At 38.7% G+C, this 17,914-nt stretch overlaps 1 protein-coding gene across 14 annotated transcripts in view; it reads right to left on the bottom strand.

Moving 5' to 3' along the window:
• kmt2cb (lysine (K)-specific methyltransferase 2Cb) overlaps positions 1 to 17,914 on the bottom strand; it is an 84,344-nt gene that overhangs the window by 65,050 nt on the left and 1,380 nt on the right. For 13 of the 14 annotated variants that reach the window (XM_053330121.1, XM_053330127.1, XM_053330126.1 and 10 more), the window contains exon 2: positions 12,479 to 12,667. In XM_053330121.1, coding sequence (XP_053186096.1) covers positions 12,479 to 12,666 — 188 coding nt within the window. In that variant the 5' untranslated portion in view covers position 12,667. Of the gene's footprint in view, positions 1 to 12,478; positions 12,668 to 17,493; positions 17,606 to 17,914 lie in introns of those variants that run through there. The other variant, XM_053330124.1, reaches the window with a different exon arrangement.

The following is a 17,914-nucleotide window of genomic DNA, read 5'->3' as shown; positions in this document are numbered from 1 at the left end:
GGGGTTAACATACCTTCAGGCCAATTTAGTGTTTAGGAACCAATTATTTTTATGACATCTGGGGTTCAAATTATTTTTTTATGGCAGTAACCTCAAAAGTTTGAAAAGTTTTACTAATTTGTGCAGTAAGGAAAAAAATCAATACTGCTGCAGCTCTGTGAGGTGAAAGCACCTTTCTTTCTGAAGGGCATGGTGGGGTCTGGTTGGGAGTACTTCTGTCTCAGCTACATACAATCCTCACACAGGACAGCAGTACAGGGGTTTTCTTTAATTTTAATTGATTATATCGATTATTCTGCCTGTTAAACCTCTGCTGTCACTGCTCCAAGTGAAGAAAATCCCTCCAGACGACACCAGATTCCCCAAATGAGCCATATACAAACAAGCCTGCAAACTAACTGTTAGGAGGAAAACAAACAACAAATAAGGAAAATAACAACAACAACAAATCATCCAGTGGAAGCAGGCAAAACTATAGGCAGGAGTCCTGGTTTCTGACGTTCCGCACCGGAGTTCCCCACCAGAGAGGCTCCCTGCCCTGGCACGCACTGTTTACGCTGACCTGCAGTGACAACACTATATTTTTTCATGGCTGTGACATATTCCACAGATAAAGATATTGAAATTATAGTGAAAGGTGTAATACTGCTGATATGTCAATATGAGTATCAACAGATCATTTTAACTTAGCTGAGAACCGTGCACGTTATGCAGCTGAATCGCTAGATGGCACTCTGCTGCGGCCGTTTCTGTAACATGAAATATGCGGCTCACACGAGCTGCGTAGCTGCTCTAACCTGTAAACATGGCCAATGAAATGAAATGAAATGCAAGAGGTTCTGTGAAACGCACGCTGCTCACACATATGTGTCCCAGGACTTAGTCCCTTGAGGTATGACAAATCATTAATGTCTAATGCTTGAGCCGAATTTTAAATCAAAACACTGGCATGAATTATTATGTGATAATAAGTCTGTAATTTAAAAGATACCACAGATATATAACCATGAATGTACATGAGTCATGATTGGTATCTTTAACAGACATATGTGCTTAGGGCTGTGATGTATATCAAATTAAAAAAAGGGCATTATTCATTGAAATACTGTGTATCCAGTGTAAATGATTTCAGTTATATACAGTATTAGCTCCTACTATACAGGATGTACACTAAACAGTATGTTTTAGTCTGTAATGAAATTAAAATGATTTTGTGCAATCTTAATAAATGAAACAAAAACAAAGGGAAACATGTCAAAATCAGTCCATGAAAAACAATTAAAAAGACAATTATCCTTCTGTTTTTAATGATTTATAGTAGACATAGAACAGTTGACAGATACTTTTGGAAAATGTATGCCATTTAAAAACAGGTGTAAGGCCAATATATCATTGATGTCACATGTTAGTAATGAAGTGATAGTTGTGCTTTCAGGACAGGAAGTTGGTGAAAAGGTCAATGTTCTAGTTAATTTTCCACTGACATTATTTGTTCTAAGTAACATTAACCAAACTATTTACGGCTGCAACACGATTTTATCAAAAACAATTCATTACAGTGTCAGAAATATTTCACCCAGTGAGATGAACATCATTAAGGTTGTTGTATTATGTTTTCTAAGCAAAAACCAGAGGATGGTAAGAATTTTGATTTCTTGCAGGTAATACTACTAGAAGCTAATCAATGTGTCCCTTTTTACATAAGTAATAATACTGCTTTACTTTAAATGAAAGTACACAAACGAATGTATTCAATCACATTACGGCTGAAATATACTGGGCATGGACACAACATGTCACTTGGCGGGGTGGAGCATGTTTGTTTTGTTTTTTTACACCTGCTACAAAAACTCCTTTGTAATATGTGGCTACCATTGAGATTTACTAAATGATAATCAAATTGGCTATGCTGGGTCTGGAAGCATAGGCTATTTGAACTGGTACTGATATAGAATAGTTAACTCCATTTTTTAAAAATCTACAGGCTCATAGATACACATTGATTTGGTTGATTTATGTGCAATGGAAAAAGTCAAAAGTTGTTATCTATTGGAGGGCCATGAAGCTGCACTTAAAGAGAGAGAGAGAGAAGAAAAAAAAAGCCACGTAAAAACAGAGATGAGCAGTGTGATTCCTGCGTGAGTGTGCACAGCTTCCATGGTCAGTAGCAGCTTCAGTTGATTTTAATGGACGTGCTCTGCTGTGGTAGACATGTTGATCCACGTCTGTGCCTGATGTATTTCTGCCATTAGATAACGATAACGTGAAGGCCTTGCCACGAAAAGTCCCTATTATTGTACAGGTCTGGTGAGCCGCCAGACCAACAAATAAAAGTTTTAATGACAAAAATAAATCCAAATATTGATAAATTCGGAAATTAATGGCATTTGGGAGCCCCTGTGCAGGGCTGTTCTGAAAATCAGTCGACCTGGTGCCATTGCCTGGGAAACTCTTGGTAGCGAAGCTCCATTAAGAAATAGAGTAGGGCTGAAACGATTACTCGAGTAATTTGATTATTAAAAATAATCGAGGCAATTTTTCTTAAATCGACATGGGGGGCGTGCACACACAAATACACCAAAAAACGATCGGTTGTCTATCGCTTATTTACATGTCATGTCTTCTTTTTATAATGTCACTGTGTGGGTCATTAACCTTGTTGTTTTAGTCTGAACTAAGAGCTTCTACCTGCTGAGATCACACAGTCAGAAGTAGGAGATGAGAAGGGGGGGGAAGTTGACCTGAAAGCCTGAGATAGGGGGAATCTAGTGTACCTAATTTGTACGGTAGCCTAATGATGCAAAAGTTAAAATCAGTAACACTAAAAGTAAGTAAGTTCATGTATTTGTTTCAGATGGCACTGAAGTTAAATGCACTAAATGCAATAAATGGGTTTAGTTTTGATTTTTCTGTTTTAATTGAATATTCAAACCAAATAGCCTTTGTGTAAGTTGTAAATCTTAAATATGTCATTTGACTTTACTGTATTATTATTTTCATTTATCCGTTTCAGAAGGCACTGAAGTTAAATGCAATAAATGCAATAAATGGGTTTAATTTTGATTTAAAAAAAAGGAATGTCCAGGAATAAAACCCAATTGATTGTTCATTTTCAGAGATGTGTGTTTTTCTCATTATTCTCATTTTTATTACTGCCATTTAATAAGACAAAAGAATTGATTTGATTACTCGATTAATTGATGAAATAATCAATGGAATAATCTATTACAAAAATAATCGATAGCTGAGTGTTTGAGTGAGTGGCAGAAAAGTGACAGTGGATGTGACTGGACGAAAAGGTCAATCTGGCAGTGAATGTACAGTACAGACTACAGTGTATCAGTTAATAAATGCTGCAGCTTCTCAAGACCAAGAAAAGTCATGTCTATTATTTTCCCCCCAAGTGCTGGAAAAGTGAAGAGGGTTAGCTCCAAAGCTAACCACAATGGCTTAGCTTAACCTAAAAACAATAAACAGAGAAATAGAGAACGGAGAAATGTGTGGCTGCTGAGTTCACGCTGTCCAATAACATCCAACAATTTTTTAAAAAAAACTAAATTTCCCACCAAGACTCATCAGGATTTTCTTTGGTTGGCTAAAGCACTACAAATGTTTAGCACCAAATATTAAACTGTTAAGTATTAAAAGCTGACATGTTTGGTCAGATTTGTAGTCTTATTCTTTCATCAGATAATTCTTGATGTAAATGAAAATGTTTGACATACCACAGGAAAGTGTGTCGTTAACCAAATATATGAAATTAGGCTTCAATGTTGTGTAAAAAGCAACCTCTTTCTCTTCTCCTAAGAGGCTGTGGGCGTGCCCGCTGAGTCCGCTGAAACCCCGCCCCCTACCAAGTGTCACCACCGCTACCCAAAACATGGACGCTACGTCAGAGCTTTCAGTTGCTAGCTCGGCGGCTAGCTCGGCAGCTAACTCAGCTATTAGCTCGGCGGCTAATTCAGCTAACTGTAGACTGTAGTAGTAGTAGTAGTAGTAGTGTGCGCTGAATGTATTTCTACCAACACAGAAATGTTGAAACACAGTTTCTGAAGCCTAGCTCCACAATTCAAATCTAAATGGTTGAAATGCTTTTTACACCTTTTTTAGAAATACATTTATGACCTCTTTAATGTGTTTAGAAGAAAATGTCTGAATTCACTTTACACAGTCTTTAAGGTACATTTCTTGTCTAGCTGCTTATGTTAAGACATCTACAAAACACAAATACCCAATTTATAAAGTCATTCACTTTTATTTGGGAACTCTTGATTTTTTTGTTATACTTTTATTTAAAAAAGTGTTTATTTATCAAAAGGGTATCAAAATTGTCAGTATCCATACCAAAACTCAGGTAATTTATTGGCACTAGTATTGAGGAAATTTCCAACAACATCCAGCCTTGTTCACAGTAACTGTTCAGTTATATAACACAGTTAGAGCAATAATGACCTTTTTCATTCATTTTTTAAAGTGTCTGACTGCCTTGTCCACCTGTTAAAACACTCAAATCTATATTGAAACAGCATGTCAATGGTGCAGAACGGGATTTTGTAATGTTTTCAAACGTTTCATTACCTCTACTTTAGTGACATTTCTATGAAGCACTAATGCCACTTTAGTGCAGTTGCTTAAAAATTGCTTTCAAATTTCAATATTTGTTCATACCAGGAACAAACAGAGGCCGTCCAAATGTTGTCCAAACCTTCCTGCAACAGCAGCTACAGGCTGCCACTCCTCTCTTCCAGATGGTACACTAAATTTTATAGGACACTATTCAAGTTGTTACACAGAACTATTTAAAAGATAAAACTTGATTTAAAGCTCTTTATACACAAACATCTACACATTAAAGTATTGATATCAGAGAAATGTAAATATTGGATCAGAACAATTTATTGGAAATCCATAAAACAAAAACATGAAAACAAACACATACAGTGATATCCCTTCTTATAGGTCTACCTCCTGTTGAGAGACCCAAAAATATCTCATTTCTGGTTCATTTCTATAGTGCCTGTAATCTTTAGTTAAGGGACCATAATCTGAAACACTCCAACTGTAAAATAAGACAACCCAACTATGGTGTGGGCAAGTTTGCTCTGTACTCTTATGATTCAACAAACCATTCAGATTTGACGCCCCCTTCTTACATCACTTGGGGCTTCCCCGAAATTGTACTGCAACCCATCCATATCTCTATCTGAGACTCCACCCACTGTATTTCCTAAGGTCCACCATTTTTTCTCTTGAACTCCGGCTGGGACCCGGCTAAACTAAGCTAAGGGGCAAAAAAAAAAGAAAGAAAAAAAAGTGCGTTTTACATGGCTAGACTTGGGGAACAGAGCTACTGTTTGCCAAAAAAAAATGGCTGCTGGGAAGAGAGAGCCAGAGAGTCCTGTATTACTGCTGCCGTCTCGTCTTCCAGAGGAATAAACACCTGATTCTGCTGTGATCCAGAGTGAATTACCGACAGGAAGAGTTGATTTTTTTAAACTTTTGGCATTAAGTGGATTTATCTTAAAACTTCCATCTCATCCTAGCCAGAGCTAATGACTGCTGTCACCAATAACGTCTTAAATGCCGCTGAGTTTACATAATAAAAGTAAGGTTACACAGAATGTATTGATGCCTTTAGATGACGTTATTTTGAGTGTGGATGGAGCAGCTACATGGTTAGCAGAGCTCTCATTGATCTACACTCAATTAAAAGCATTTTAAAAGTCATTTGCTTGTCGTCTTGCAGTCAGACCTGACAAAGCATGCATTCTGACTTTTTACAAAAGTAGCATAATAACGTATTATTTTGGCATCCATTTGATGTATTTATTGCAATTAAATCACATTAACATCTAAGTTTATTTTGGGTTTATTCAGGCTGAGCTTCATGAACTGTGCTGGTTCGTGACTAGTAGGGGCCTGCCGTTGCTCGCTGGCTGTTTGAGGGTGAATAAGCATAAATGATCCCGTAACGTAAGGCCTTTGGGGTCTTTGCTGCACCATTTGTGAGCATTGCTAAGTTTTCTCTGGCAGCCATGTTTCTCCAGGGTTCAGGCTCAACAGTTGCCATAGTAGCCGGCACGCCTCGCAAAAGAGGGGGTGGGGTGGGCGGAACAGGCGCTCAAACCAGCCATTCTGAACAGGGCTGTTTGGACAGGATGAGAGGCCTGCTGTGGTCTCTGATCCTTGTGGTATTTTGACCAAAGTATGTCAGAGTCAGATAGATTCTATTAAGACCCCAGGGAAGAGTTTTCATTTGTGGAAAAGGGGTACACAATGTGGCCCCTTTAAATACACATATTTTCCCTGTCATCACCTCTTTGAAGACGTCACTATTAACAAGGACCAAGGCAAGAAAAAAAACATTTTTAGTCATTATAAAGAAAGTATAACCCTTTCCACATCTTACAAAATGTGCCCTGTCAGCAAATCAAACAACCACATCTACATTTCCAAATGTACACCTGAGTGCCGACTCATACAGATGCGCACACACACACACACACAGCACATACACCCCTGTTTTACATACTGTATGGAGAGATCTGTCAGTGTCAGCGTCCTCCAATGGGAGCTCTGTTAACCTAATCTTGGAAGTACCATGTGGAGGGGATAATTGTCATGGATACAAATTAAATAGCAACATCAATTGTTAGCATGCTAAGTGAGGAGCGCAAACACAGCCCAAATGAGAGCAGCGGGTCTCAGGGGTACTCGGGAGGATACAGGGGGTTGGAAGTGAGGGAGGAGATGGAGGGGTGGGGGGGTGGGGTAATTTTCAGTGCCACTGGAGAGAGAAATCACAATTGGCTGGATGCCAAATCAACCCCTCCCTCTAAACGACTTCCATGTCAAGATAAGGAGCAACCCTATAACCCAAGAAGAGAAGAGAAGAGAGCTCTAGCGAACCTTGGCTTAGCTCATAATATATGTAAGCTTGAATCAAACTAATATCTTTATAGAGTGAAAATAAACAACTATTTAAATGTATTTTTAACAGACAGCTTAAAAAGGTGCACACTGTAATTGCTAAGGCTAATATGGGCCACCTTTTTGTAGATTTGGATCATACCAACATTGGGATTTGACAGAGAGACTATGACAGAGTGTGAACTTGTGAACTCCCATTAGGAAAAATTATTTTTTGGCCTAATATCTTACGATTGAATATGATATTGGAGAGGGGGGAAAAAAACCAGGAAAATTAACTGCAACACCTTATTTTTGTGTCACATTTGCACTGTGTAATATAGTCAGCGTATAATAAAGTGTACACTTATATTAACACACATTTGTGTACGTCAAAATGTACTATTGATCTCATTAAATAACGTACATGTTGAGACTTGGAAAAATGTGTTGAAGTCTGGAGGTTCATTTTCTTACCCCTTTAGTTCACGCGACCAATGAGGTATGCAAGTTTATTTGTATATTTGTAATTATTTGAGTTCACGTGATAACTGCAGGTTACCTTACCGAAGCTTCAATGCTAATTATTCATTAGTTAAGTAGCTTTGTCCTTTAGTTAAAAGAATTATGTAAGATTTATTTTGTTTGTGACATATCTATTTAATAGTAAATTATTATTCTCTGTGAGAATTTATGTCTGTAAATGTATAATTTTGTATTTTGTATTCATCCTGTTCTCACAGCATGTTGACGGTATGGATGCAATAAATGCCCGTAGCTCCAAGAACACCTTGTGTTCGTGTTTTAACTGGAGGGAGTAATATGGGTCATAATACAGAAGTAAAATATCAGAGACATGTATAGCTAGGAGCAGCTACACACCAAGCATAGCGACCACAAGCCAACCTTGAGTAGGATAGCAGATTAAGTAAGCATTTTATCCAAAGATACAGAGTACAACCCCCGCTTGTCTCACAGACTTCACCTCACATCTTCACTGAAAATGATTTTACCTTCTATAGCTAAATGACATTTAAGTAGTTCTTGAATCCAGAAAGAAAACCCCAAAGCACAAATTAGCTGAGTGACATTTTCATCTGTGCCCACAATTTTATGTAGGTGAACTAGTTGGTGATGACGTCTTCTAGTAGATTGGTAAATAACACACACACACAGTCATCATACAGTAGACAGCTGCTCTAAAAAAGGCGTCAGATTGCAGAAATTTCAGCCCTGAGAAAGCTAGTTCTTCCACTGACAAATGCTCAAGACTTATTCAACCCTATACCCTGCACAACGTATCCCCCCCACAGTCCCACCACAGGGAGAGAGAGAGAGAGAGAGAAAAAAAAGGAAAAGGTGAAAATAATGCTGTGGTAAGTAGTCCCAGCTCAGAGGGCGCTGCCTGGAAAACCTGACAAGGATCATGCTGTTCTGGACTGGACTGACTCTGTATGGACAAATCTAGTAAATTCCAACAACCAGGCTTACAGGAGCAATTTTATGACATATCCCTCTTTTGTCTCGAGCTAATTAGTTTTAACACATGACACGGGTAATTATAATATTTATACACACTGCTTATATCCACTACAAGAGGAAACCAGTTGATCTGAAGATAGCTCTGCGAATTTACGACTAAATTACTCCATGATTCTGTGCTGCCAAATACGTAGTTTCAAGCCAGAAGCCTAATGTTTAAAATCAATGGTGTGATCAGAGTTTAGGGTGTAATAATTTGGCTGAAACCGTACAAGTGCTACAATGTGAGTGCCATCTACAAAGCTCTGATCCCTAACAGTTGATATTGAGGAGGCTCTAAAGTATATAGGATGCTCCAAAAGCATTTGAATTCACTGTTGAACCTCCTGGGGAGGCATTTAACTAAATTCTATGGAATCTGAGATGGGATAAGTGATTGTAACATCAATATTGAGCAGAATAACAGTGAATCATTTTAGCCATAATCTGCATCCTTATCACAAAGCAACTGCAATCTTTCTTCTGACCAATACAACAAACAACTCGAACACACATCTCTGCTGGTGGTTTGTTCTTGACCGATTCATCAACATGAAGCAATTCAAGTCTGTCCCAGGTCATCCTTCCACTGTGGCATTAACCTATCGTCTGGATGCTTGCAGATTAAACGATCCATTGGGAGCAGGGTATTAAGATTGATTGAGAGGACAGACTAAGGAGAGAGTTAAGAACCTTGCAGGCATTATATTACAGAGCAGCTCTAAGCTGCATTATATGTTGCTATGGAAGTCACACAGAAGCCAGGCGCCTTGTACAATGCTTCATAACAAATTCCTCTACAGGCATAACCTGAAATCATGCTGATGTGGAACTATTAAAATCATTAAGGGCATTTATTCAGAAACAGCTAAAATATGACCATTGTTTCTGTGATTTTAAATAAAAACACCCAAAAATATTTTGTTTTCGAGAAATATCACATTAGACATGTCATGTATAATTATTTGGTTACACCACTTCTTTATTCGAGTCCTATTTGACTTTATTTGAAGTCTATACAATCTCTGCATTCCAAGGACCTGCAACCCTGTAGAAAACATCCTTCCAAAATATTCTTCTTTGATGCATTTAGAAAAATGTTTCAAGCCCAAATTGTCTTTATCAGAAACAGAGGCATCTTGCACACAGTCCAGCTGTCCAGCCCACAACTTAATCATTTTGGTTCACGCTCACATAGCGTCATTTTCGGCTGCAGCTGTCTCAGCAAAAAAACAACTGTACACAGGGCTTAAAATGATCTGTGATAGGACAACATATCATTGCTGTTGTCGGAACAAGTACTATGAAAGTACAATATATCAAAGTAAGTATCCGTGTAAAGTAAGAATAAATATGTGTTCTGAGTTTGACATACCACAGAAAAGTGTGTCGTTAACCACCCTTCCAAATTTGAATGATTAAAAAAAATGACCAAATATAAGAAATTAGGCTTCAAAGTTGTGTAAAAATCAGCCTCTTTCTCTGCTCCCAAACGCTGTGGGTGTGCCCGCTGAGTTCGTGGAAACCCCGCCGCCTACCAAGTGTCACCTGTCAATCAAAGTCACCACCTCTACCCGAAACATTCTGCCTCTAGCTCACCTGCTAGCTCAGCGGCTAACTCAGCTAACTGTAGAGACTGTATGGTAGTAGTGTTAGATGTAGTAACAATAACTCGCCACTAGGCAGGTTAACCACTGAGGAGAGACTCTCGATCTTATATAGTAGGGTAGGGACCAAGGGTACGCCATGGGGTAGCCCTTTTTTGCATGCTAAAAAAAAAAAAAAATCAGGAAAAATGAGCGAGTGAGAAACAGTTTAAGGCTCTATCTCCACAATTCAGCACTGCAGAGTTATCAACCTTTTCACATGTTTTCTGTAACCATTTTCCAACATGTATAATATGTTTAGAAGTAAATCAATGAACTAACGTGCTAACGCCCACACTAGCACAGTCAAGATTTCCATGGCAGCAGTGGGATCAATAGCTTTGACACCAACTGCACAGGGACTCACCGCTATGAACCACCCGACTGCAGCGAAAATGAGAAACCGTTTCCGTACAGTCCATGCCTTAGCTAAGCCATCCAGACCTCCCTCAGACTTCGTGTGGATGTGTAGTACTTTCATTTAGGGCTGGGAAACGATCATTTTTTCGATTAATCGATTCATCTAATGATTAATTTTTCAATTACCAAAACAGTTTTTTTTCCCCAATTATCGATTATTTTCCCATTATTTGTTTACTGTAGCAATTTACACAGTATGAATATCAATAAACACTGATTTCTTATAACATTTCAATCTTTATTTAACATTTCTTCAATACATCCCTTCAGAGTATTGCTCCCAAAATCTATCCAGATAGATGAGACAAACTGATTTCAAAATGCCTGTGGAAGCATTTCCTTCATTTTACATGCTTAGATACAGTCATTGTGTTTTGGGCTCTGAGCACTTCCAAAACGTAGGTGACCTACACTTAACCATGTACCTGAACGCCTCCTGTGTAGACACCCGCTGTTGATCTTGAACATGCTGCTAATGCTACGGTTTTTGTCTAGACACAGGGTCAGAGTGTCCAATCTTGATTAAAAGCTCTGTTTTCGCTGTCTACTTTTCTCTCTTTAGAGCTTTTTTGTCTGACTCGGGCTGCTGCTGCCATTTTTTGTTTTGGTCTGATGCGTCGACGCAGAATTTTTACGTAATCGATGTAATCAATGTTACCAATCATTACCACAGCTTTAGGGAGTCAACATAACAGTCAACATAGTTACATTGACAACATATCCTAGTAAGGTTACCTAATCACTAATTGTACTTCAGCCTGACAAATGTGTGTGTGTGTTTGATGGGATAGCAACTAATCATGGATCATTTCCTTGTCACTTTTCCATATTTCTCAGATTGGATGAACAAAAGTGTGTTCAAGTGGGGGGATCATATCGGAATCCTGTTGAGGCGAGGGTGTTTCTGCACTACATCGCACAAATTGAAAGACTGGAGGTCAAGGCTGGATGCTGCCATTGACATTGGCAGGTACGACAAAAAGTTAATTATATACCCTGACTGTACACTACCTAATCAACACCAAATGGCACATTTAGCAAGCAGCTGATGAACATCGTCCTGTGTTTAGCAGCTAACAAGGCAAAATACTTCCCCCTGGCAGTTGGTATAGACCAAAAACAGCTACATTTATTGTTGTTAAATGACTCACCGACACGAGTGCAAATGAATGTTTCTCCATAATTGCTGCAACTATTTGCCAAAACATCTGCCATATTAACCTAAAAAAGTGAAATGCCAATGTTGTTGGTTTCCACTGCAAATGGCTGAAAATCCAACCCCTCCCAAAAAACAAAAACAAACAAAAAAACAGTTAATTCAGGTTTGAATTTCTGGTCATTAAAGGAACTGTAGATAACCTGAAGAACCCGAAGTGGAATTTTAGAAATGCAGCATTTAGATTAGAAAAACATTTCAACCCAACGGGAGTGTTTCCATGACTCAACTTATGAATGTGTCATCTCCAACTCCATCTCCAATGGTGCCCATTGCCTCACCCTATATCAAAGGACCACGTCATCCTCCACTCAGAACAACACAGGTCACGTCAGGGAGTGTATCTGTTCATCCGACCCTACTTCACCAACCTCTCTAGACCAGAGTTGAACGTGGGTCAGAACAACACAGGTGCCCAGCAATGGTGAACTGGAAATAATCCAGTTACACCAAAGTTTACATGTAATTTAACCAGCTAGCCAAAGGGAGAAAGAGACAGCAGATACTCCTTTTTACTGTTTTATTTTCTAACAGTGACAACTGTCTCATGAATGGGTCCAATGGGTTATAATTATGGACTGGACACTTGCCCGGAAGACCACTGCTGAGGTCCAAAAAAGGCCCAAAAAATAAATGTGCATAATATGTCCCTTTTAAGAAATAACTTGACATTATTTTAGCACCATAAAAATTCAAGAAATCATCAAGATACGTGCATTTCTTTGGAATATGAATAAATAGTTCTTTAAATTAGGTAAAAACATACTTCTTTCTGTTCTTGGATGTGGATGAGGGTGGCGCCTGGGGTAGGGTGGCGGCAGCATCCTTGCGCGGCCTGCCACGTGGTCGCTTGTCAGCGTGGGCAGGACTCCCTGTGGATGTGGCCCCTACACTGCTGGAGGATGGTGAGGGTCCCTGGTCAGAGGGCTCCACAGTCTTATCCTCTGATGACATTCTGAAATTAAAAATTAAGAGAATGAGATAATCGTAAGTGTTTCACTGCAGATAACCTCAGCTTGGAAAATGAATTATTTTCAGACAGAAGCAAATCAGGTACTCATTTTCAGCTCCTTTGATTTTAGATTTTTAACAAGCTTTCAGAGTGGGGAGGAAGGAGATGGTGTGATGGGAACATTCAAGTCCATAGTGTTTGAAGAACATGTCATGAACCTTTCTTCATTCATATATCCAGAGAATTTTTAACCCTTTCTGAGACTTGGAGTGTCAGGAAAAACGAGTTGAAGGTTTTCCCATATCACATACAGGATGTGGTTGGTTCAATAGCTTATATGCAATTAAGCACATTTGAAATGCAATTGATTTTAGTACATTTATAACCAAACTGCATTTTTTCCTTGTGATCATGTGTCACTTTGCAGCACACCGTCGTTGTTTTTCTCAATCATATTCATTGCAGTTTATAGTATGTGCCAAAGGTGTTCTGCCATTTGTCCACATTTCTTGCAGATTTAATCGAAGAACCCGGACTTCAAAAATATTCAAATCTGACCAGAGAAAGGCTCATCAACTCAGCCTTTTCTCTCCCTCATAGTATGACTCAAAGAGATGCAGCAATCCTTTCTCTTTACTAGGGACGTGACAATGCACCATGCCATGAGTTATCGCAATTAAAAAATATAACAATATATTAAATCAAGTCACTTAAAATCATAATCTTCAGAAGATATAGATTTAATTTACTGATGTGAACACAGAGGTCGCAATCGAGCTCATTTCAGTTTGCTTGCCTGACCTGTTGTTGACTAGCTGACGCAAGGGCTGAGTTTTTGCAAAAAAAAATGAACGAGGATGTGAACATAAAAACCATTCCGTCTAATTTTCAGTCAGTTGTATGGCATCAGATCTGTGGTTCCTGACACGTATGAGGATATGAAGATATAACTTCCAAGAAGCCCTGCAGAAGACTGACAGAGTCACGATAACCACAGACAGCCGGACAGCAACATAACTATCCCAGCCCACATCATCAACTGCCAGAGGGAAATGGTGAGTTTTGTTCTCCAATCACACGCTGACCGAAATACTGCTGCGGTGTTGAAAGCGGCTGTTAATGAATGGGAGCTCACTGCCGTTGTTGCAGACAATGCTAAAAACATGGAAGTAGCAGCGACGAGCGAGTCCGGGCTGGATCTGCACGTTAGGTGTTTAGTCCTCACTTTGAATGTCGCCACCCAGGCGGGACTGGGGGTTCCCCAAGTTAGCCGTATAACTGAGCTGTGTGAGAAGAGTTGCAGCTTTGTTTCACTGCCGCCGTGACAATGGTGTCAAAACAAAAACTGCTCAGACTGCCACTGCATAAACTTATGATTGACATAAAAAAAAAAACCAGGTCGTTTTGTGGGGCAGCCAACTCACGTTTTTTGAGGTTTTTTTTAAATAGCTTTTTATGTAAAGTTTACGCTACACCTCATCTTTATGTTGTTTATTCAGTAAAGATATTCTGATTTAGGGCATGCTTATTTTTCAATTTAGTTTAAAGAGGGCAGATAAACATTTTGAAGTATTTTAAGGTTTTTGATGTTTTATTTTTGCATTTGCAAAAAGAATAAGGGAAAAAAAGTAAGAAACAAGGAAATCATTTCAGAATAGTTTTTGTAAATTGACATACTGAAGCAGGAATAAATAAGAACTCTAATTTGTTTATTTTAATTCTTTCATTGTGTAATATACTGTGTGCGTACACACTGAGCTCTGTATCATCTAACAAACTGAATTATGAGTTGACTGTATTGCTACACTCCTACTCTTTACAGAAAACATTGATCAAGCATTTTAGTCACTTTTGCGGCTAAAAATATGCTGGATTCAGCTTCTCAAAAGAATTTATTATATTTTTTGTCATTTATGGTAGTAAACTGAAAACATCACTTTAGTCTCTGGGATATGGTCATTTTTCATTCATTTTCTGACATTTTATAGACAAAATGACTGAAAGAATAAGCAGTAGATTCATCGAATATGAAAATAATAATTAGTTGCAGCTCTAATCCCCATACCGTCTCTGTTTGAATTAAGCCATTGTGGGCAATGCTGCACATCAGTTAAAGAAAGGACTGCTTCATGGCAACATTGGATTTACAGGACTTATGCAAAAATGTGATGAAGCGCCTTGACTTTTCACTGAAATGTTACATACAGGAAACAGTGATCCATGAGTTTCCCCACATCATCGAACCCTCATCCAAACTGAGGCAAAGATCGCATGGGTTGAAAATGAAAAAAAAACTCTGTTACTCTTCTTCACAATTGTAAAAAGACAGGAGCAACAAGGAGAGGGCCTTGTGGAAAATAAGAGTAAATAATGAGGCTCCTGGTAAGTTATCAGTTTGTTTGAATGTGTGTGGACGGCAAAAGCCAAATAATCCGCTGTCTGTTTGCATTCAAAAATGCAAAAACACTTCAGCACCTAACTTACCACAGATACAACCAGAAGAAAGAAATATTTCTATTGTTTCCGAATTGTTTGGTCGTTAGATATGACTCTGTTGGAGTTCGCTTCAACACTTAAAAAACACCACTTGCTACCAAGCTCCAGGAAAACGCATGCAACTACGCATTTCACTCACATATCCTGATGCAATCTGAAGTCTAACACAGGGGCTGGCTTTTGGATTCCAGCCTGTATGACTTAATTCAACACAATGAAGTCTCCAAAGATCACTAGGCACAACAACATAATGTTTACTGCTGGCCATCACCATAGCATACCACAGCATAGGTTTCTGGCCCTTTTTGATGCAATGAAACCCAACTGTACAGAGCCCTACACTTCAAGTTAAGTCGCAGATGGGTAATGAGTTAAAGAAAAAAAAAAAAAAACAGCATTATGTTTTTAATAAAGGTTTTACGGCTCCACTAGCCTCCTGAACCAGTAAATCCACCTAATAAAGAGGAATGACCACCATTCCTCCAATAGATATTCCCCTTATCTGCTCTTTGGATGCTTATGGTGCAGAGCATTGGCCAACACATTGGTTCAAAATCTCCCATAGGTGTTCAGTTGGGGTGAGATCTGGTGCCTGTTAAAACAATAGCATATGAATTTAATCAATTTCATACTCTAACCATTCAGTGACCCTCTCGGGCTCTCTACGTATGCATCTGCATTTTTATGTTTCTCATGTGTTCAGATTTCTGTGATGTTTTCCTGTGTTGTGCAAACTGCTTTAACATGTATGCCTTGTAACCATTAAGTCTCTCTCTACACAGAAATGCAGTGAGACCTTCTGTGCTGCAAGCAAAGCATGCAAATCAAGTGTTTTGTTCATCAGTGAGAGCTAACCTGTTGCTTGACGAGGGGTTTGTGGAGATTGTTTAGTTTTTTGCCGTTTCAAGGCAAGCTAACTGTATGCTACCTGCCCACTGCCGAGCACGCAATGGAAAATGGGCACCCTGTTGATAATGAATGCATTTCTGCTTAGCTTTTTATTGTCCTGAACTGTTTTTAAGCTTCGAGTCCTTTTTCTTCCATCTTATGCGCAAAACTTTAATGATTGTGGTTGTGGACTATACGCACTTTCTCAGGTATTCTGTAAGTCTCAATAGGATGTTCATGTTGGTATGTGTCTGTGTGGATGTGTAAGTACACAGTCGCTAACATATCAGCTATAACTGCTTGATAAACTCATGCTATATCAGGGCTATGTTTCTGTGAGTGGATTTTGGAATAGTCAGATAAATTTGACTCTACAGCCTCGTAGAATAACTTATGACCATTTCTAAAAAAGTACACAAATTAATACTACTCAATAGTTTAACAGTGGCACTACTCATCCATTCATCCATGATTTCTATTTCATGATTGTATAGCGACATGAAAGGTTTTATGGTTAATTGAGTCTTGTGACCAGGCAGTGATGCAGTATTACAGATGTGAAAATATCATTACACCCTTGTAGAGCCTTGCTGTGCTTGGTTATAAATATGCTCTAATAAATTGTTAACGATTGAAATTAAACCTAATTGATATTACACATTCATTTTTCACATGCTTACAGTCGTGTTCTTAATTTTTTTCCCCCTATGAGCCACCCTGTGTGGCAAAAGAATAGACAAACAGGGTATATGTTTTTGCCCCACATCAGTCATATAGTAAGTAAACTATTTCCAAATACCACCAAGGCTTGTTTTTTTTTACCCCCAACAATATTAATTTTAACAGTTACTTTTGTCTTCTTAAAAAAATGCACACAAGGCACTCTGTGACATAATGTATCAGACTAAATTATGACAAATCTTTAATATGATACAGAAGAAAATCAACTTAGCTAGTTTTCTTTTGCAGTAAAGTAATAGACCATGGTTACTGGTTAGCCTTATTTGCCTCATCGCATTTTGTAACATTAGCAAGACGACATTTGTACATTACAATGTCCGTGCTAAGGTGTTGCTGCCCCACATTACATAAATTTGCTTCTTAACTAGCAGTGTTACATTAAACCATTATTACTTAGACATCAATGCTTTTGGAGGTTAGATGTAGTGGAACTGACACCATCTTTCACTGCCTATTCAGGGTAATTATCTTTTTCTCTTATGTCTATATTGGCCTCCACCTACCTCCAGGCTCTTTGAACAGATGGTGGTCCAATAACACAAGAAATATAAGTCATTAAAGGGGTTAGACGGTCAGTACAGTACAGTTATTCTGCCATTATGAGTTTAATCACAAATCCTTAAATAAGAAAAATGGACTTCCACTGTTCCCTGAAACACTGCAAGTGGTGATGTAATTAGTTGGATAAGGACCATTTTACTAACCAGGTTTTCAACCAGGTTAGCATCAGCTGATAGTGATGAGGAAAAACGTTGATTGTTGGGGCATCTGAGGTTAGGATCCGGTGACTACTAGGCAGTCACGACCACCACGGGCACAATTGGAGAGATGCTAACGTTAGCTTTTGTTAACTCAAGCTTGGGCACAAAGCAGTTGCACACAGCTAACGATAGCTGCTGCTAGCCTGTTGTGTTGAACTCTGTCGCCTTTCTTCGGCGACCACATACAAAAGTAACAAGAGGGGATCGCGTGAATGAGGCAGAAAAAAGGCAGAAAGAAATGACACCCGATGTTCATGTTTGTCTCACAATAGCAGCTTCGACTTGACTTTGAGAGACATTAAGGCAGACAACTTTGAAAGTGCCTCACATAGCAAACAGGTTAACCTACCTATGGTTGCAGTTA

Source organism: Scomber japonicus, chromosome 12, assembly GCF_027409825.1.
Source record: "Scomber japonicus isolate fScoJap1 chromosome 12, fScoJap1.pri, whole genome shotgun sequence".
Lineage (NCBI taxonomy): Eukaryota > Metazoa > Chordata > Actinopteri > Scombriformes > Scombridae > Scomber > Scomber japonicus.
Note: the sequence above shows the minus strand (reverse complement) of the source record. Positions and strands in the feature narration are given on the sequence as shown.